This window comes from Empidonax traillii, unplaced genomic scaffold (genome assembly GCF_003031625.1).
Source record: "Empidonax traillii isolate 1590-97213 ecotype Southwest subspecies unplaced genomic scaffold, ASM303162v1 scaffold101:size1699134, whole genome shotgun sequence".
In the NCBI taxonomy this organism is placed as follows: Eukaryota; Metazoa; Chordata; class Aves; order Passeriformes; family Tyrannidae; genus Empidonax; species Empidonax traillii.
The window spans coordinates 823235-845404 of NW_020955294.1; the positions used below are offsets into that span (position 1 = coordinate 823235).

Sequence of the window (22170 nt, forward strand, 5' to 3'; positions counted from 1 at the left end):
GTCTCCACTCTGGACGGTCTGGGAAGGAAGCTGCTTTATTTTGCAACGTTGAATATTCATGCTGGGAAGTTATGGGCAAAAACCAAATAATGAGAGACAGGGTCTCTAACAAGCTTCCTGTCACATGAGGCTCTGGTTGTGGGGAAGCAGATGTGGCTGCTGACTCGTTTCCAAAATGTTTGTTGAGTGGTGATTAGATTCTGTCATGCTGATGTTACATCTCTGTGATCTCATTCAATACAAGTAGTTCTGCAAACAGTGAAATAGTTTTTTCCTATGGATTTATATCTTGGATTGTGTTTCTGCCTGAATTCTCTGATGTTTAATGGGGATTGAGTTCATTTTAGCCTCTTTCTTCAATGGGAGATGAGTAATCTGTCTTGACTTGGCTGCCTACTTTGAAGAAACATGCAGGAATTAAGTATCACAATATTTAAAATTTGAATGGGAATTATGAACCAGTTCCAGAGTTATTTGGGGCCAACTCATATAAACAAACATAAACATGAGCCTCATTTTCTTTACAAAAGCAAAAGGTAAGGAGCAATCTTCTATTACTTTGTCCTTCTATTTTACCTGCTTGATTCTGTTGTTTTATTAGTGATCAATCATGTAAGAGATGCTTTATTTATAAAGCTGTGTGAAAGATGAGACTTTTTTGCCACACTGAATGCTTATTAAGACATCATTAATTTATACTTATTTGGGGCTTATTATGACATTGCTTTTTATTGTCCTTGCTGGAGCAGGGGAAAGAGGTGACATGGTTTTTAACTTACATGTTTGCACAGGCAAGTGCAGAGCAAGAACATTATTTTTCCTTTAGGATTCTCATAGTTCTGGTTTGGGAAAGGAGAAAGGAAACCTAGAATAGAAAATGACCTTTTGTGTTGCTCAGTCCAGTCTTCTGCTTCTGCAGAGAGCCAAGTCCATCTGCTTGGCTTTTGTGGGTTCATGTTATAGAAAACTAAAGGAGTGTCTGCAGGGCTCACAGCCTCCCAGCTTTGTGTCACAGGCCCTGTGTCTTCACAGGCCTCAGAAATTCCCATTCAGCTGAGTAGAGGAGAACAGAGTGGCAAGTCTCTGCTTTTATTGCTAATGCTTTGTAAAATAACCTTTATGGTCTGTACCTTCAATCCTGGGCAGGTCTGTGTGACTTAGGATTTATTAAACTGCCCTTCATATTTGTGCATCTCTCTCCAGTTCCTGGGGAGGAAAGAAATTAAAGGTCCAAAAGGTTAGCTTGGTGTTAAGAGATCCAGACATATCCAATATTTAACTTCCCTGGACGAAGGAACTGCTTGGAGGGCTGGCTTGTCCTGTTAGAGTGTGACAGTGTCAGCCCTGAGTGCTGCAAACCTTCATCCAACCTCAGAGAACAAAAAAGAAAAAAGCCAAGTGTCTGCTCAATGGAAAACAGATGGACTTTTCATTAGATATTACTTTTAATGATCTGCTTTAAAAGTAAAGATACCCCATTCCAAGCAGAAGAAGGGCCTCCTAATAGCTGTGTTTGGGTCCCAGGCTCATTATCTGAGCTGCAGATAAGCAAGATTGCAAGACCTTTGTACCACTGGAACCTCCAGTCAGGCTTGCCGACCATTATTAGAATTCCAAACACAGCAGAACTCTTCTGGAGCCTCACCAATGTTTTTTCCTGAAGATGTATCTTTATTTAATGATTCAGAGTTATTATGATGGGCCTGGCAGCCAGTTGCTCCGTTTCTGGAGTATTACAATTTAACCCAGGTCAGGATAAAAAAAAAAAATCCAGGAATATTCATTGCAGGGCAGACTTTTTGCTTCTTTGAGGGCTTGTTCTTCACAATCCACCTCGGTGTGATTCCCCCAAATGCGTTGCTGGCTGTGAGAGGTGACCCCAGCAGTCCAGAAAGCCCAAAAATCCTTCCTAAAAGGATGAACCCTGTGTTCTGTGCCTGTAGGTACTAAATCAGCTCTTGACATGTAAAGAACAATGCAGTCCCAGGGTTTTAGGAACAGATGGCTGCTGCCAAACCACAAGAAATGCTTTTGTCTGGAACTCATGGAGCAGTAACATAGCAATGGAGGGTGTACCCTTGTCTGCTATTCCCTCTGAGCAAATTCTCAGAGACATGTTACCAGCATTCAGAGAGATTTCATGGAACTGGGAGAGCAATGGGCTTTAATTCTCTTACAAAGGGAGGAAGAGACAATAGAGCTCAGCAAAACATGTGGCAATTTCTGTTTCTGTCTGAGAGTTATGCAAGCAAAGCCCAGTGCCCACCCTCAGGCTGCACTCTCCCAAGTGAGACTCACGTGAGGAAACTGGTGTTGCTTTTCTTCTCTGAGCCTTCAGAATTGCTGTATTTCCTCTGCATGTGTGTAAATACAACCTGTGTCTTCCACTGATCTCCAGCTGGAGAATATGAGTCAGAATCCAAACTTCTCAAAGGGCAGGGAAGTTTGGAGCTGATGTTCTGGTTCACTGTCACCTCTGTGAAAAAATACCTGCATGAATAAGCCTCCTGTTTTCATAAGAGGGACCAGAAGGGTCAAGTTCAGCAAAAGTCTATCACAAACTGTTAATTAAGCACTGATTAAGCACAGGTTTTTTCCCACTCTGTTAGAAACCTTCTTCAGTTTCCAAACTGGAGTTATTAGTGACTGGTTTGTTCACATATATTACTGTGCCAAAGCTGTCTTTTAGTTTAGGTTATGCACAAACACAAAGTGAGTATTAGGTTTCCTCTGCTTTTTGTCTCTTTCAGGAGAAAAAAGGAAAAAAAAGGGCTTAAATACAAGGTCACCTTGTGTTCAAGGGCCAGTTATTTCCTCACACAGTTCAAGGGTGGGGGGAGAACAAGCAAAAGGAGCAGATGACAAAGATGTCATTTATTAGGTTTGATGTCGTATTTAGGTCTGTGGACCTGAGAATGATCCAGCAACAGCATCCCTGCCCCTCTTATCTTATGTCCAAGTAAATACAGTTAATTTCCCTTTCTTTGGGTTGTATTTTCAGAAATCAAGCAAATGCCCTCTCTCCCTGTGTTACTGGAGTGAAAAATCAATACAATTGTTTTTTTCTTCTTGTCTCATTCAGTGGCCTTTTCCTGGTTCAGTGCAGCTTCATGAGCATGGGTGACACAAGCCAGTTCCATCACCCTGGTGATCACAGCACGAGGTGAGAGGTGTCACAGATACTCCTGGTTGTGAAGAAGTGACTTACAGAGGATGAATTCTCAGCAAAATTCTGAGCAGGTGCCTTTCTGAGGTGTTTAGTTATGCAAACCTCAGTCACTCAGGGGGGGATTTGGCCTAAGTAAATAACATAAGATGGATCAGTGCAGACATCCACCCCATCTCCACATCAGCACCCTGCACATTTTAAACTGAGAGGGCAAAGGCCCAGCAGGGACTGACACTCTGCAGTGGGGTGGCCTCTGGGACTCCCTTGGGTCACTTGGCAGCACAATAATGGAAAGGGGAACGTGGGATTTCTCGTGTCTGTCGTGTCCATGGGAACAACACTGCTGAGAGCAACTGGGACCAAAGGCCTGGCCTTCAAAACATATGGCTTGAAAAAGAAAGCTGCGGTTTTTTTTGGGAAGGTCCAAATGTGTTTCATTCAGCTTTGCTGCTACTCCCAGAGTTGAGTTGTAAACAAGTCACACATCTGGGCTGCACTGCCTGGGACTGTTTTCATCGTCCCAAGCACTTACTGGCTTCATGATGTTCTCTGTGTGCAGAAAAGGGCTTGTAAGAGGTACCCTGAGCAAACTCTTCACTGGAGAGCTTACATGTCTTGAATCACCAGCCTGCAAGGGAGCCACAGCCTTTCACTTAATAGATATAAACCTGAAGTCTTAAAATTCTGCATTTCTAGCCCCGCAGAGTTGTCATTCACAGAGCTCCCTAGCAAATTTCCGTGCTGATTCTGTGTCCAGACAGGACAACTGTCCAAAGGAACGATAGACCAAGGGCTCTCATGGGAGACAGGTGTGAACTTGAGTAGAGCTCATTTACAGCTACAAAGCTTTTTGTAGCTGTACAGCCATAAAGCTTTGAAAGCAATTTCTGTACATCATAAATAAAGGGATGTAAAGATGTCAGGATTCTCAATACTCGGTGTCGAGAGACAAAATAATGTCTCACCTCGATAATTTCTGTTGAAGTAATGGGTTGTTTTCTCACTGCACAGTTGGCATATCCTGGAGTCTTTGGATTCTGCACTGTGGAGGCTGAATGTGTTTGAGTTAATTAATACTTAAAATGTCCTGTGCCCCTGATTCCAGCCTCAGTTCCCCAAACCGTGAAGTGCAGGTGATCACAGAAAAGCCACTGGAACCAATAGCTACTGAACTCCAGTATGGTCAGTGATCCACAGAAAGGGACAGGGAACTTGGGAGGCCCCCAGTTTGTGCACAGTTGATCCAAAGCGGGGATTTGGGGCCCGTGGCTGCTGCCAAGATGAAAAGGGGGCATGGAGGGGACACTCTGAGAGCCTGAGGACACCTAGAGAAGGCCACATGTGTCTGGAGGAGTTGGCAAACTTGCCTGGTTCTCTGCCTTCCCTTCCAGTTCTTGGAAAGTCCATCCAAAAAAGCCTTTCCAAACTTCCCAGCATGGAGGGCAGGTCCTCAGTGTGGGAGAGTCAAAAGGGTGCTTTTCCTGCAAACCTGCTGTCCCCTCCTGCTCCTGACTTGTTCCTGCTCCTGGTTAAAGCTGTGCCTTGCCAGCTGACTACCACCTTTTTGGATGATACAAAGTCAAGTGTAGGGATCAGTCTTTCTTATTTTTCTTCTCTAATGAACAGTGTGTTGCAGTGTAGAGACACCTACAATTTACATCCTTTATTTGAGATTAAAGTCAGCTCATGATTAACGTTTTATATGAAGCAAGGTGGTGAACAGGAGAGGTTCATTGACTTTTCAACCCTGGACTCACCCAAACACTGGTTTACATTCCAAACAAAATAATTGCTGGGTTTCACACCAGTCTTTTACCAGTGCATATCACACAATGTTGCTGTTGGGAAAAACTGAATTTATTAAGGCAGTATATTTTAAAAGTTGGCTCCAGCACCACACAGCTGGCAACAAGGAAAAAGTAATCTAAGGCAGCATGTAAAAAACTGTTCTCTAGTTAGACTGTGAATTTTCCAATAACTGCCTCCAACAGCCCACCCTATGACACTGATTGCAAGCACATAAAGCCTGATTGTTCCAAAGTCATATAAATAAAACGTGGATGTTGAAATGCCAACCTCCCACTATTCGCCTCCAACCTTTTCATCTCTTTACTGCTTATTTTGCCTTTTTTTTTCCTCCCTTTCCTGGTGTCCTTCCTCTCACTGGTGTTTTCCCTCAGTACCACCCCCTCTTTGCCTCCCAGAACCAGGTGGAGGTTTCAGCTCGAGGGGCAGAGCAGGAGCCAGCAGGCAGTGGGAAGAAGCTGGGGTGGGTTTGGTGAGCACATCAAGCCCCCCAAAAAGCGAGAGAGTGCAGGTTATTTGTGTGTGCACACGAATTCACACACCTGGTGCCCACCTGAGCAATCCAGGGGATCACTGGGGCGGTTTAGGAGGTTCTGAACTCCAGCCTGGCTCAGTGTGTGTCACAGTGTTACTTGTGGAGTTGAGTTTGTCTTTGTTCTAGGATCTTTTAATCTTTCACCTCCCATGCCATTGCATAAGGACAGGCCACTCATCACTCAGAGAAGAGCTATGAACATAATAAAAGTAGATTAATTAACCTGGAAGAAAACCCAAGAGGTTCTCACTCTCACTCTTACTCCTGTTGTCTGGAACTAAACTATATAACATACTGGTTTATAACATACTTTGTGTAAAGGCTTTTTACTCAAAGACAGTGTTGGTGTCACTTCTTTGGCTCTTTGGGTTGGTGACAAGTTTTTGTAAATGTCTCTTGTTAGACCTAAGTAGGGTGAAATGTACTACAAGTTTATCTCTGTTTTCCTAACTAAAAAAATTTAAGGAAAACCATAATTAACTTTCCCTTTGAGAGCAGAAAGGATACATTTTTTAAATGTTTTTATTGCCTTAGTAATGCATGTTACAAAAAATGTCTTCCACAGCAAAACACACTAATAACAGGGATGAGTGCAAACCAAACAAGTCAAAGTTAATTATCTATGAAACCACTTATTTTAATGCAAGAGGGAAACTAATAAAAGTTTCGAAACAACTTTTCCTCCTCTGAGAAAGCAGAACGTTTTTTTTTCTCTGTTGGAGCTTCTGACATAGGTCAAAATATTGCACTACACGGAGATTTCGGTGCTTTTCCTCCCAGAGAGACCCAAACATTGTCCTCACAACGTGTATTTTGCTGGCAGAGCAGAAAAACCCAGTCCAGAGCAGGACTGCAAGCAGCTCTGCCAGGCCAAGGCAATGGCTGTGCAGACAGAACATAAAGCTGTGCATTCCACCCCATGACTGCTCTCAGATCCCTGTTCCAGGCACTGTGCACTGACTTCCAAGGGCACAACCTTTGCAGGAATCCGGCTCATTGAGCACTTTACCCAGCTGCTTCAGCACAACTCCACAGATTCACGTTCTGTCAGGCCTTATTCTCTGAGCACCTCTGCACAAAGGGGCTCTGGGATGGATGACCCAAACCTTTACCTTCTGGTCCACACCAACATATTAAACACCACCTTCCTGTGCTTCTGATGCCAAAGTGCAGCTATAAAGCTTCCCAAATTCCTGGGTGCGCAGCCATCTCCTTGGCACCACGGCTCACCTGATGTCAGCACTCCAGTGTTCAGAGGCTGGCAAGTTCTCCTTGGGAGGACCCACTCACAGGCTTACAAGGGGAAAACCATAGTTTTTCTTCCCTGTTCAGTATTTTTCGTAGTGTTATGAGATAATTGACATTTCTTCCCTCTCTCTGCTCTCATTTATTATGGTGATAAGGCTTTTGAAGTATTTCATGAATTCCATCCGGACATCTTCGGGATCTTCCTCCAAGTTGGAATGTATCAGTTTCAGTTTGTTCAGTGGGTAAGCTTTGAAAATAAATAAAAAACAATTAGATATATTCCTTTTTAAAGAGAAATTTTCACAAAGTCATAGGACAGCTCATGTTGGAGTCAGTGAATTAATTCATAGTACCCAATGGCTGATACCCCAAATAACACACAACACATGAAGAAGCAGCAGAGCTTGTCAGCTTTACAAACAAATACAGCTTATTGCCAAATTAAATTCTTCAAACAGTATTAAAGGTTAAAGCCTGGTTTGGGACTCATATTCAGTTAGAATCAAACAATTCAGCACTGAACTACAATTTTACTGCTGAAGTGATATGACTTTGATTGCTTTGAAGTTATGGAATCATACTGTTATATTAAATGTGTATTAATACATTAATACTTATAACAAATAGGTAGTTGTTTGAACACTGGAACAGGTTGCCCAGAGTGTGTGTTTTCATTGATATAAACAGCCACAAATAATTTTGCAGTATATAAGGTAGTGATTTTAAAAGGAAGATTCTTAATTCAAAGGGCTCCTGTTCTTTCGATTGATAGAATGCAGACTTTGGTAGCCCCAGAAGTGTCAGTTCACAAAAACCACCCAATGGAAGAACCAAACTACTACTGATGAGGAAATATGGCAGGAGTTCTAAGTCCTGGCCCTGCTGCACAGTTACTGTGTGACCTTAGAGAAGCCACTCAAAACTCTGCTTGCCTTTACTTTCCCTTTCGTGAAACAGGAATATCCTTGAGATCAATTATTTCTGCTTTTGCAGAGCGCTCTTTAATTGCCAGACTTAAATGAGAAATGCAAGCCATGAGTTATGAACAATTTTAAAGACACAGAGATCAGTGAAAAGCTCTGAGTTACAGATGGAGTTTTCCCTCTCCTTACCCAGGGACAGGTTTTCTGTGTCCCCTGCACTGCCTGGCTTGTGATGTGCCACCAGCAGACACTGAGTGTCGAGCAGTGGCTGCTGCTGCACGAAGCAGGAGTACCACATCTCAATTTCCTTCAGGTGACTGGGCAGCTCAGGGTTGAAGATGATTATCACCCCATGAGAGTCCTTCATCAGAGCTGGCCAGCACGTTTCAAACCTGGAAAAAAAACCCAGAAAATGGCAAGACTGACAGCTGGAAAACAGAAATGTACCACCCAAACTTCCTCAGGTTTTCTTCTTCCCTCCTCAAGAAGACATTTTTTTTTTTTTAATGATAAGATTATTAATCTTGCCAGTGATCTTTATATTCCAACTACTTTGTCTTACCTATTATGCTACTTGGTCCCATGATTTGCTGACAATCTGCTATTTGGTCAAGTGCTTATTTCACCTTTTTCCCTAAAAATGGATCTGTATCGTTCTCAATTGTACCTTTTGGAAATTCAGGCCTCAATCATTTACATACATTGTTTGAAGTTCACTCACATAACAGCTTCAAGGAGATAAAGGCAATTACAAAGTGGGCCTCTGCCTCCTTTACCTGTAATTCCATTCCAGCGGCTGGAGACTTTATTGGTACATTCAGTACTAATGCAAACCAAAGTTCAGCTGCGGTCATGGCAGAGAGTACCTATGTCAGATGCTTTACAGCAGAAGCTATAGAAGAATATATTGGGGTAAGGAGTCAGGGATATTCCTCATCTCAAACAGATCATTGGTTTTAGGCCTGATGCCTGAATAACCTGTGTAAACAGAACTATTAGGGGCTAAGCACCAAGGCCGTGCCTTACTTCTGATCACCACTGCAATCCCACAGCTCGAATCGACACCCAGCTCCCTTGCTGTTCCCGTTCAGGTTGGGCTTCTCATACTCCAGGATCCTGCAGGAAACGATGGATACACGGTGGGACACGATCATATGCAGCAGCACAGCAGAGCTCGGGGGTCTGGGGGGACACACGGAGCTCGGGGGTCTGGGGGGACACACGGAGCTCGGGGGTCTGGGGGGACACACGGAGCTCGGGGGTCTCGCTCACCTCACCCCCTGCGTCGGGCTGTAGCTGCCGATCCCCTCCGTGCTCTCCGACACGAAGTTCGCCAGCACCGACTTCCCAGACTGGCAGAGAGACACGCAGCAGGAATTTAACGCGCCGCAGCCTCAGCGGCGGTGCCCCACCCGAGCCCCCCCCAAAACTCTGTCCCTCCCGCTCAGCCCCGGGCCCCTCTCCCTTCTCCCTCCCTCCCGCCGCAGGGCCCCCGCGGGGCTCGGGGGATGCCGTGTCGGGGGTCCCTGTCCAGGGGATGCCGTGTCGGGGGTCCCGCTCACCTCTCGCGGCCCCACCAGCAGCACCTTCGCCCTCAGCATGGTGGAGGGGGGGGGTGAGGGCGCCCCCCCGCGGCCGCTGCCCGGCAACGCGTCCGCGCGGGGCGGAGGCGGGCGGCGATTGGCGCTGCCGCCGTCACGTGACGGCGGGGGGGAGGGGGCGGGAAGGGGGCGGCACGCGCAGGGGGCTCGCGCCCACCGTGAAGGGGCGGTTCCCTCAGACCCCGCGACGTCCCCGCCGCGTCCCCACAGTGTCCCCTCAGTGCCCCCGCTGACCCTGTGTCCCCCCAGACACCCGCTGTGTCCCCGCTTCGTCCCCTTCGTGCCCCCCACGGTTTTCCCAGACCGTTCCCGCTGTGCCCCCGCAGCGCCAGCGGTCCGACCCCGCTCTGTCCCCACAGTGTCCCCGCTCCATCTCCACAGTGTCCCCGCTCCATCCCCACAGTGTCCCTGCTGTGTTCCCACAGCGTCCCCACAGTGTCCCCGCTTCATCCCCGCAGCGTCCCCACAGTGTCCCCGCTCCGCCCGGCCGAGCCGCCCGCGGATCCATCTACTGGAGTAAGTACGGTCTCACAGCGAAAGGGCGAAGGCATCCTTTACACTCCACATGCCGATCAGCTCCAGGGAACACAGGCTGGCCAGCGGGGAGAAAGGTGAAGTCCCGCTGCCGCTTCCCAGCTGCTTTCACAGAGGGACGAGATCCCCGCACAGGGCTCCCTCCAGCTGTGCGATCCCTGAGCACTGAGGAGGGGAGGGACAGCTCAGCACTCTGAGGGCAGAAGGAGGAGAAAGCAGAAGGTCCCTCTCAGACCGTTTTTCTGCCCGTAGACACCAAACTTTGAGCCATGGGAACCCCCACGATTCCCGTGCAAGCTTTCCGGGTCCGAAACTCAAGGAAAGATGCAAAAGGGACCACCAAGCCCAACCTGCTGGGTGCCCGTAGTGGGTTTGTGGCGCCTGTAAATCCGAAGCAGCGAGTCCTGAGGGGACCCCCAGCTTTTGTGTCCGTTGTGTGGCAGCGAATCCTTCTGCCTGCACTGTTTTGGGGAGAAGTGTCCCCTGGGTCCCTCTGGCCCCCGGAAAGCAAGAGCCATATACTAAACACGCTTAAAACTCACTCGGTGCTCCTGCACTGCCCTGGTGTCCCTCACTCGTCCCATATCCTTGCCTTGTTTCATTGCAATTTTACCTGCAGATTCTCCTTGAAAGGACAGCGAAGCCAAGCTCTTGAAGATTCTTATTAAGGCTCGTTAGGGGAAGCAAGAGGCTTTATTAAATTGCAGCTTCTAAGCAAATAAAACATCTGGCAGACAGATGTGCCGCTTCAGAGCTGTTTAGTGCCCAGGTACAATAGCACTTTTAGCCAAGCTTTCAAATAGGGCCTCTAGGCACTACCACAATGTAAATGTTTATTATTAGTACTGCTAATAAATGTGAACCAGAATTGCCCTGCTCTCACTGAGGGGGTACAGTCTTCTCGATTATACTGGAGACTCATTTGTTGTTTCACTCCTTACATTGGGATAGTTTAGGGTGGTTCAGTGTGGCAGTGGTACCTCACCATTCACACAGCATTTTAAACTTCATAAAACCCTCTGTTTTCAGGTTGGTGGGACAAAGACAATGAAAAAACACTAGTTGCAACTAGCACTGAATTAGATTCTTCTGTAGCACACTGAAGTGTGTTTTCTGCTTGTGAAGATCCACGTGTGATAGAGGACCGAGTTCACAATGAACTGGGACAACTCACAGTTGTCCTTTCTGCAGCTCTGTTGCTTTCTACATTTGAGACCCACAACTTCCAAAAGAAAGATAGGAAGGGTGGCCCAGAGAGAAGAACCAGGACAGCCTCTCCCATCAGCTGGCACGTGGTATGAGCTGCCCTTAGCACTTGAAGAGAAATGTGTTAAAAAGGGAACTATTGTGGAACTATCAGCATAGAAGAGAGGAAAAAAAGACTAAGGGGTAACTGAAACTGGGTAAAACTGGCTGTTTGTGCAGCTGCCCAGAAAGCAATTAGGATTAATTTTTAGATGAAGTGTCAGATAGGGTCTTTGTGTGTTTATATTAGCCACTGAAGAGTAAGGAGAGCACAGCTAACTAAGGCTGCAATTTTGGGATTTATCCATGTGATTTAGGGCTTGAAGTCACTTTAGAAAGTGGGAATTAAGCTTTCAAGGCACTTAGGGTGACATTTTCAAAGGCACCTAAGTCAAGTACATTTGATATTATCAAGGTCTGCCTTAGGCATATGGGTGAAGTTATGTTAGTTACTGGTGTATTGTTTGCTGAGAGCACATGTGTGTGAATCATTTTGCTTCACTTATTTAAAACTCTTTGTCAGACTACAACAGTGAGAAAACTCCAGCAGCAAGTGAACTACTTCCAGACAATGCTGGGAATGTCTTTAGGTCTTGCATTTATTAGCTGGCTGGTTTTCCACCCTAATGTTTTGGTAGCAAACAAAAATTATCATCTCCAGGTGATTCTCTGTGGACAGATCCTCCTTCTTCCTTCAAAAGCCAAAAGCAACTGCAAAGGTATCAATAATATTTTAACAAAAGTGTTCTTCACTCTAGAAATGCCAGTGAGAACTCGAGTGATGAGATACAGCAATTGCTGTACCAGGGCATGTGATTTTTGCCTGAACTGCAGGTCAGAGGACTTTGCCTCCAAGTCAGAGGTCTGCAGGTTTTACTGGAAGCAGCAGTAAAACATGTCAGTCACCTTTCAGATAATACTTGAGCACTTGCAAACCATTCAGCCTTTCAGAAAACACCATTTTGTGTTGTATTTCATTTAATGTGGCATATAAAATTTTTCCTATGAAAACGACTCAAAACCCTCCCTCCCCATCTTTCATAAGGTTTTTGTGGCTCAGTGCTAGTACTTTGTTTAATGTCCTGTAACAATGTTTCCAAACTTTGGGGAAAAAAAACATACCCTGGAGCACTGAAGTTGTGTGTGAAAATGCTGCCTTGGTTAGAAGTACAACCACATGGCACAGCTCGCCATGAGAGGGGAGGCTCTGCCTGGTTGCTGTTTTGTTGCAGGACATTTATAGTGTGTGTGCAGAAACAGCTCTTCAGTGGGTGCAGGCAGGGCCCTGCACTACATCCTCCATTTGTTTATACTGGTTTATCTGGGGGCAAGGCCTAGGATGGAAGAATTGAAAGGAAGGAACACCTATTTTTCTTCATTGTAGCCCGTTATTAAAAATTAAGGAGAAAATAAATATTGCCATCTCAAGGCTTGTTGCTTCAGAAGCTCAGGGCAGGGATTTGTCTCCAGGGCTCAAAGTGCAGTTGATTAAGTAAATGATGGTTTGGATGAAGTGTGGCAGCTCTCTGGAAAAAAAGTTTTGGGAGAGCTATGAAAAAGGAGAAAATGGAAACAGGACATTAAGTTGCTGTGACAGGGGTGCAGTGGAGCCCTGCTCTTTGTCAGGAGTCTGTAGGGTAACACTCAGTTCAGTCTCTCTCAGGAAACCTATTCTGAAATCAATAGAAAAAGCTCATGTAAAACCTTGTTGCTTGGTTCATGCCAACACATTGTCAAAGACTACAACTCTGATCGATCTGTGGCCTCAGAGTCCTTCCCAGAGGAGATGAGGATCTTTATTTCCATTTTATAGACGGAGAAACAAAGCAGAGGAAGGTTAAATGACTTGTTTGAGCAGCCCACCAGCTGACAGCAGATCCAGATTCATTCAAATGTCTCTAAGTGTGAGTTCTGGCCATGGCCAGGCACAGAGGAGCAGGGGGGCAGACAGCTCAGGCAGACAGCCTAGTGCCCAACGTGTTCTCCTGACCAGCGGCCACAAACTCAGTGACAACTTAAGCAGCCCCATCCTCCCAAGGAACCTTCATCAAAGTCAGTGGAAGTTCCCAAGGGATGAATTTGACTTGCTCCATTTCTGCAGTGACATAAAGGCAAAACTCTGCCTCCATGAGCACCCCAAGAACAGACACCACAACCTGTGAGTCACAAGATGCAAATCCAGAAGTAGCATTTCGCTCCTGTGGTTTAAATCTTGGGGTCCGGCTGAAGATGATGTCTGTGATGGATGTTTTGCTTATTCCAAAGCGGCTGCTCTGATCATAGTCCGTGGAGCAACAGTAACACCTAGTGGCTGAACGTGCCAGTCCCTTCCTCCTTTCCTTCCTCCCCTCCACAAAGTGGAGTTGGAGGGCACACGGTGTGATTGACAGTTTTGACTTGCAAGGCCAACACTCGGGATCTCCAGGGATTTACCATTTTCCTTTCAATCCCCCACCACGTTCTGTTTTCTATTAAAAGTGGTAGATGAAATATGAAACTCTTCCTCCCACCCCCCAACCCCCTTCACTTTTCTGGCTTATGGAGGAGGTTGTTCCAGTCCATCTTGATCTGTAGGTGGGTGGGCTGTGAGTGACCGAGCCTACTGCTTCCAGCTTGGAGCACTCAGATTTCTGTCAGGAATCCAAGCTTTTTTCTTTTACCTTTTCTTTTTCTTTTCTTTTTTTTTTTTTTTTTTGGTCTGAAAAGGATCAAGCAGATCATCTGGTGGAGGTTGGTGACCTCAGTGCATTTGATAATGTGGTGTTAACTTGCCTGTGTTAAGGCAGACCAAACCAATCAGTTCCAAGAAGTACCATTTCCTAAGATGTGGTATGTGGGATTGTTTGCCACGATCTACTGGGACTGCTAATTCATCAGAGAGGGACCCCTGGAAAAACAGCATTAGGGAGGAAAGAACCCACAGATGTTTATTGTGTTAGCAGGAAAGCCCTTTGGAGGGTCTTCATTCCCCCTCACAGGGGAAAGGTTCAATTTTTCCATGGAAAAAAGACATTAAGCAAAAGTATTTCTGCTAAAGCCCAGATCATTTGCATTTGTAAATAGAACCTCAGCTCTTTGTGGGAGTTACAGAACTGAGACACTGTGGGCTTGTCACATTCATGCTGTTTAATTTTAGGCTTCTGGTTTAGGTATTCTGAACTACTCATTAGGAGGGTTTTCACTGCCTGTTGACAGAGCCTGGGCTCTTAATTTGCACTGTGGACACTTGCTCTTTTACCCAGGACTAACTGCATCGCCACCAACTCCAAGAGTAGCATTTCCCTCCTTTCACATCCCCAGCTTTCCATCTGGCTTCCTCTCAATTGCCTGTTTAGATGGAAAAAGAAAAGAAAAGAAAAGAATCGGCCCCATGACCCCCTTTACTGCACAACAACCCCAAACCCCAGTGCCAACAGGAAGAAGGTAACAAGGACCAGTGGGGCCATGGCCAAGTGGGACAAGGATGGGACCATTTCTGTTGTCTGCTGTGCAGATGTCCATTAAATTATGTGTGCATATGGTCATAGCATTAGTCAGACCTCCTGAGCTGGTGTTCTTGATACCTGCTTGTGAGAGCAGTCCAAGAGCCTGAGGGTGAGAAATGAGGAATATTGTGCTGGTATGTGTTAGGTACCCTTTACTCTCAGAAGAGAGAGTGTGGCAGCCTTGTTGGGCTGGGCAAAAACCCTTCCTCTGTGTTTGGTAAAAATTACATCAGACATGGTAGACCTGAAAGTACCAAAACAAGACAATCAAAGAATAATTGTTACTGGTGATTCACAAGGGCTCTTGGAACCTTTTCTATTGGACCTGTGTGCTTTTTGTTTGGAATGTAAGATTTCAAAGTGAGCTTTGTTTCTCCCTGGCAGCTGTGGTGTCTGCCACCCCCGTGGGGCTGCAGAGAGTTACTAATGTTGTCTGATCCAGTTAGTCACTCAAGGCCAGACCCTCACTGACTTCAGAGAAAGAAAGCAAAGAAGTGTGTGGTGTCTTTAGAGGGACTGCCACGTGCCCTAGAGAGAGGAGAGCCTACTGACAGGGAGATTTTGTTTTCTCTCCTTTTCATTCTCTGGTTTGACTCATGTGTTACTTTGGAGTTTGTGGCCAAACACGGGAGTTCTTTAACCCCCCGATCCTTCCAGGCATTCTGTTTCTGTGAACATCCTGGGTCAAGGCAGCTCTGGCTTTTCAGATGGCTCCCATTCATTTTCATTTAAGGCTCAATTACCTCTTGGCGATATGCCACTAGAGACAACAGATTTATACCAGTAATTAGTATGTTTTGAGAAGCCTGGAATAAAATCCTCTTTTGCTTTGCTACCTGGATACAGCGATGAATTCTTAACTCTACACCCTCAACTTAAAAATCTGTAGGCCTGATAATTTTGCCTCAATTCCCTTTAAAGCCCGGTAAAAGTAGTATATTAGTTTCCAGTGCTTGGCTGACTTGCAAACTCCTCATTTGAAATTCCCTCCTTAGTGTCTTTGGGCTGACAAATCCACCCAAATCCCCGTGTATGAGACTGGGACTCCGGATGGGACCTGCTGCAACTGAACCTCCTTCCACTTCTGCAGGTGGGGTTTGAAGCAACATGTTGTGCTGTGTGTGTTTTAAACACCAGGAGGAATGTCTTGGAAACATAAAAAGGGAAGTGGGCTGGGTACTATAAAAGAGTTCATATTTAATACAGATTTTTTGATCGTGTAGCATTAAGTGGTTCGTTATTTTATTGTTCTTCAATAATTTGAGAGCTTAAATCTTCTGCTCTTGGCTTGGCTAGTGATGCTGCCTTGAGCTGGGTTATAAAAATACTATGCTTCACCTAAGCACAGATTGTTATAGTTTTCAGCTTAATTAGCAAGCTGCAGATTTAGATGGATTAATACAATCACTCTTTCTTTCTTTTGCCATAGAAGTTCAGGAGTATAATCTGTCACTTGTGAGAACATAAAGAATTGGACTGGAAGCATTCCAAACTCTTTACTGTAAGTGTTCAAAGATTTAATGGAGTCCTCAGTCATAAAATCTTTAATTTGAACTAGACCTTTATATTCTCCATTCTTAAATTCACCATTTTTATGTCCAGGGGATTTCCTGTTATCCAAGTATGGATGGAGGCCCTTTATTTCCCTCTGTGTGTGTTTTTTAATTCAAATCAAATGTGTATGTCAGTGGTTGATTGCACTTAACCTCCTTAGGTTCATATTTCTTATTTAATTGCATTACATTTTAAGGTTTCAGGCTATGTATTTACTGCAGTTAATAGCACACCATATTTTAATGAAGTTGTTATCTTCTGCAAGTATATACAGAAAAATGGAGATTGATTGTAGAGGATCTTTCAGACAAACTGTATCTCAAAGCCATTTCAAATGAATAAACACAGTGGAGAGTTTTAGCTAATGTAGCTCTTTACCTGACACAGCTTCAAAACGAAGGAAATGAATGGCTGGGTTCCCCAGGCTGTTTGTTCTCCTCCTCCCCAGACCTCAGCAGGTCACAGCCGTGGCTGCAGCATCCCAGGGAAATGTAACAAGCTGTGTTTGTTCCCAGGGTTGCTCCAGAATTGCAGCACTGCTTTATCCAAAGTGCACTCACCTTCCCTGTCCACTGGCCAGGCCCCCTCTCTGCCCATCCTACAGCCCAGCTCTGTAAATCAATTGTCAGTCAGTTCAGGGAAGGCCCAGAACATGGAAAATGATTATCTAATTTTATTGAAACATCTGGGAAAAAAAAAAAAAGGCAAGTATTACCCAGAGATCTTGTCCAGAAAATCTGGGACAAATCTCCTGTGCTCTGCTAGAACACAGCCAGCTGAACACCTGTTTCCAATGCAGAACAGGGCATCACCCTGCAGTTGGGGCACTGCACCGGGTTCCTCACAACAATCTGAGAGTTAAACACTCTGAACTGAGCCAAAAAATGTTTTCCTCTGAGCCACTTTTTTCCAGGCACACAGCAAGGCTGATAGTCTTGTCCTACCATTCCATCACATACCAAAAATCTCCTTAGTCTGGTCAAAAGCTTTTATTTCCTTTTTTTTTGGGCAACAATCAGTTTAAACATTTCATAGTATCTTGCAGACTTTATAATTTCCTTTCTGCCAAAGAACAATTTATATCTCTCTTTAGATTACATCTCATCTTGCTTCTTTTGTTTTTTTTCTTCTCTCGTTTCATTATTGTTACTATTTATACCGTGTCATTTTTATTCCATTTCTATTATCCTTACAATAGCCACGATATGGAACAGAACACCAAACCCTGGGTTACAAAGGAAGGCACTGAGAGATTTCCTGATGGCTCTGGTGGGTCAGGGAGTTCAACCAGATCCTTTCTGGGTGTAGACTGACAGCCCATGTATCCTCCTTGCTGAGACCCTGTGGCATGAGAGGCTGTGAGCCAGTGTAATCCCAGAGGATTATTTGGGGATTGCTTTTGCATCTGAGGAGAGATTGATCTCCCTCGGGCAGGAGAGAAATCGGAGGGAGATGAAGAGCATTTCTTGTGGTGGAAGAGAGAGCCGTGTTCTGTGTGTGGAGCTGGACATTTGGAAAGTACAGCTTAGTAGCTCCAGTTTGGGTCATTCAGAAATGGAAGCGAGGCCTGGGAGAGGGGTGGATTTTGGAAATCCATGAGGTGTGGAATCCATTGCTGACAATGGAGTGTACTGTGAACACCTAAGCTAGCATTAGTGCACATGTGCTTAGCCAAGAAATTCTTGGAACCTGTTGCCTTGCAGTGACTTTAGCCTTTAATGCCTGCAATGATTCTTTCGTATTTAGCACCTTAGCTGCCTTTTTATTGCTTCCATGGAGGAATCTGCAAGGTTCAGGAGAGGAGATTAGGTGGAGAGCCAGCTAAAGAGCAAGACAGGGCCACTGAACAGCGTTGGGGTTTGCTTACATGATTGCTCCCCTTAGAATGGAGAGAGCAAAATGTTCATAAATTGATAAATCTGGAGAATATTCGCTTTGAATAACCCCCAGAACTCTCAGCCTAGCACACAGCTGTAGAAAAAAGACCCCAACAACTGAACAGGATGTTGGGTTGCATTATGGTAAGAACAGGGTATATATCAAAAAGGTGTTATTGTTATTACCTAAACCACTGGTGAGTTGTTGTTGAGAGTGTTCTTTTCAGTACTGCTCACTCCACCTAAGGAGGACGTGATTAAGGGATAAGGCAGAGAAAATGACAATAATACTGTGCCTTTTAGCTCTGAGTTGTACAGTAAGACTGAAGAGCTTTGGTATTATCTTGTTTAAAAAGAGATCTTGCGGTGATTTTAAATGATTTTAAAATAATGAAGGGGATTAATCACATTGAAACAGACAAAGTCTGTGAAAACAAAGAGACTTAATTTGGAAAATAGGATCTTGAGAAAAGAATGAAGACAGAGAAGGGAGAGGCTCATGTGAATGCTCCAAGAAATATGTAATGTCAGCTGTCAGAGGGGGCCTGTGAATGTGGATGTGCAGTGCTTTAGAGCAGAATAAGGTGAGATAGAACTGTAAGGACAGTACAGGTGTGACAGTTGGATTGTGGCTGTTGACCAGTGACACAGAGGGATGGTGAAAGCCGGGCTTTGGGAAACACCTGCAGCCTGTGTGGTGAGATCCAGCACGGGCAAGGCACGGATGGTGCAGGGAGGCACTGACTGGCAGGTTTGCAGTGTGCAGACAGGGCTGGCAGGTAAGGACACTGTGGAACAAGGGGGAGGAGAAAAGAGGGGAAAAGCAGATGGCTTCTGCTAATCCACCTGAACTAAGGTGAAAATACTGGTGGTAATTACAGCTCTCAGCTAGGCAAGATCCTGCCTTGGAGGTCTTTGTGCAATGGGACCAAGTGCAGTGATTTTCAGGGTGCAGCCCACAAATTCTGAAGGACCAAGGCCCTGTGAAATCCAGCTGAGAAAAGCAGACTCTTGTGGTTAGGCCTCATTGTCATGGCCCATGGAGAGAGTTCCTGGGAGATTTGAAAAAAAACCAAAACAAAACCCAACAATAAAAGCTGTAAAAATATGGATGGAACATTCAGATTTGCTGTGTGGATGAAAGGGACTCTGGCCTCCTCACCTCCCCCCCTAGTTCTTCTCCTTAGTTCCACAAGGCAGGTGTGCAGGAGCTGGGATGATGCTTATTTCCATAACTCCTTTCTTATCTGGTTTGTGTGGCTTTACTTGAGTATTCTGTCAGGGAGGGGGGTGAGCCCAGTCCCTCTTATGTGGCTTGCACAACAGAGGGAACGGAGACTCCCACTCATGTTGGGTTCCTCAAGTCAGGCAACCCAGGGCCATGGGGGAATTGAGAGAAGGATGAGGATTCTGGAGCCAGAGTCCAAAAACTGAGCCATTCTTTGGTCATGGAAGTCCTTCATCTCTGAGATTCAGAGAGTCCATAGCTCAGGACAGGTTTCCAAATCAGCTAAGCATTGGGATTTCACTGAGTGTGGATATCCTGCAGGCAGTGACTCCAATAAAAATTGCAGCCTAGTCTCTGGTAGCTGCTCTCCCTGCGTGTTACCAAGTGCTTCATTTTGTCACAGAAGCTCAAGGTTGTCTGTGGTCTGGAGGATTTCTGAGTTCAGTGTTTATGTCCTGTACAGCATCAAGCAAGCAGGCAGCCCTCAGTGACTGAATAATGTTTAAAGAGCAGTTAATGAACAGGAACAAGGTTCAAGGATACAGACCTGGAGACAGACCTCCCAAATGTTTTCTTTAGTGACCTCAGTGAAGGAAGAGGGAGCAGGCTTATTAAATCTGTAGATGAGGCAAAGCTGGAACCGAATGCAAGAGTTCTGGAAGGCAGGATTAAAATTTCAAGTGATCTTGACAAATTGGTGATATAATCTGAATAAAATAAGATGAAACTCATTAAGGACAACTGCAGGGCACTGTGCTTTGGCAGGAATAACTTTTAACTAGCAAGTGCAGGGGGAGGGAATGTCAGGCCAGCAGTTCTGCAGAAAAGGTAGAGAATCCCAAACTAAACGTGGATTAACAATGATGAACAGATGTCAAAAAGGCAAATCCTCAGCAGGGCAGTGGTATTCCACAGAAATAGAGGTCATGGGTACTATAAGAAAGATGTAGACCAGCTGGAAGGTCCAAAGGAGAATACTAAAACAGATCAGAACTATCTAACGTGATCCACAGGGAAAATCTGAAGAAGCTGCCATTGTTTTGCTTCTAGAAGGAAATGAGATGTGTGAAAACATTTTTAAAAGTACGTCGAGGAATTAAAAGTCTGTTAACAGAGAGGAGGAATAGTTTTCTATATCCATAATGAAAAAAGTAAGCCATTAAGAGCTTAAATTGCAATAAACCAGACTGAGATTGGATGTTAAGAAAAACTACCAGGACAGAGCACAAAATATTGAAATATGTTTTCAAATGACCACGGGGAGTTTCTGCCTTCAGGTTTTTCAGAACGAGGCAGAAAAATGTGTGCCAACAATAATCTGTGTATAACAGATCCTGCCTTCTAGCAGGGAGAAGGGAGAGGGATTAGGGAACTCTTCCAGTCCTTCCTAGCTACTTCTGAATGTGCTTCTCCTCTGGCAGGTTTGAGTGCAACAGTCGTGGTGCTATTTCTGCCTTGGCTTTATCACACCTGAGTGCAGCCCTGCTTTCTTGCATTCTTGGTGATCTGATGGATCAAGGGTGTGCCCACAAACTCCCTGTGCTTGTGCAGATCGGTGCCTGACATCAAAGGTGACATAAATCATTTTTCCCAGGGCACGATAATGCTCAGAGTATGTGTAATTCCACCGGACACAGTCATTGTCTTGCTGATCTCTTGAGTCATCACATTTTTCATCTGCTGAATTATGCTTCAATCTGAGTTATTTTATCCCCTGTATTGCTTTATAATACCCACACAAGTGCTTCACTCAGACAACATTATCATCTATGGTCAATGAATTTTGCCAAAGTCATGACTTCTGGATCATTTCTTGTGCCTCACACAATAACACCATCCATCAGGTTTACTGTAGGCTGAACTGCTGGTGTAAGTGTGACTTTTCTCAATTCTATTCCATTTTAAGTTCAGCTGTGATTGATTTATTCCTGATCAAATTCAAGAAATGTCCACACACTATTCTCTCCTAGCTTAAAAGAAAAACCACCGCAGTCTCCTCAGATTTTTAGTTTGCCTCAGGTTTGGTTTGACTTCTCAGTAACAGACCTGTTACAATAACCTTAGTAATTTATAATTTAATTTATAATAGAGGTCTTGAACTCTCACTGTTACTAACCTCTCATCCATCTCCTTCAGTTTCCCCAGGTTCCTTGAGTGCTTTGTATATCACAAGAAAATAATCTAGGCATTGTGAGAAGCTAGAAGGGGGTTTATCTAAATGATTTTTGGGTTTAGAAGATCTTATCAATGACTTTACTCTAACTTCAAAAGGACACTTCATAATTCTAAAGCTCCACAAGGTTTTATCAACTAGACCAAAGCTGGGTTTCCTTTAGTTTCTTCTTAGTATCTGCATGAAAGGTGCACTCACAAAACCCAAGGGGTAGGCCTTTCAAAGTTTGTTTGCTGTGATTCTAATAACATTCTGGCTCTTTTTTTTTCAGCTGAATTCTAACTTTTGCTCAGGCACAAAGTGCAGCTTTTAGAGTTTGAAATATATTACGTCTGGTTTGTTAGAATAGGACTGTTCAGATTTCAAGGGTTCTCTTCTCAAAACCAGTCCCTCTGATAAATTGAATGGATTATGTTTTTGTTGGCTGTCTTTGTTACCTCCATCACTGTGTTTCCAATTTATCAACATAGTTTTGAGAAATTGTTAGAATATGTTGCACTCGTAAGCACCGTGGGGAGAAAAAATATTCATTTATTACTGCTATTGTGTTTGATTATATTACACATATCCAAAGGACTAAAATGAAATGTCATCTTTAATTCTCCCCTTACAGTAGACAATATCACCCTTTCTTCTCTCTTTCCAAAAACAGCTTGGAAGTCAATTCTTCATTTTCATTTCAAATCAGCCATACAGAGTAGAAGCAGGAGTGCATTAGGGACAGGGCAGAAGGAATGGGAGTCTGGAGATCTGAGCTCTATTTCTGGCTCTGCCTTTAGCTCTTTGCAGTCT

General features: G+C 44.7%; 1 protein-coding gene across 1 annotated transcript; it reads right to left on the bottom strand.

Annotated features, from left to right (window-relative positions):
• Positions 1-6014: 6014 nt before the first annotated feature.
• IFT22 (intraflagellar transport 22) lies at positions 6015-9346 on the bottom strand. The gene is made up of 5 exons (XM_027882097.1): positions 9244-9346; positions 8954-9033; positions 8708-8797; positions 7871-8073; positions 6015-7005 (listed from the first exon to the last, which is right to left on the bottom strand). The coding sequence occupies exons 1-5, from the start codon at positions 9280-9282 to the stop codon at positions 6857-6859; spliced, it is 561 nt and encodes a 186-aa protein (XP_027737898.1). The 5' UTR covers positions 9283-9346; the 3' UTR covers positions 6015-6856.
• Between the last annotated feature and the right edge of the window lie 12824 nt (positions 9347-22170).

Excerpts from the sequence above, each read along its gene's own strand:
- IFT22 (XM_027882097.1), bottom strand. The coding sequence starts at position 9,282 with ATGCTGAGGGCGAAGGTGCTGCTGGTGGGGCCGCGAGAG. Across the intron at positions 9,034-9,243 it reads TGCTGGTGGGGCCGCGAGAG|TCTGGGAAGTCGGTGCTGGC; the intron begins GTGAGCGGGACC and ends TCTCTCTGCCAG. Across the intron at positions 8,074-8,707 it reads GATTGCAGTGGTGATCAGAA|GTTTGAAACGTGCTGGCCAG; the intron begins GTAAGGCACGGC and ends TTTTTTTTCCAG.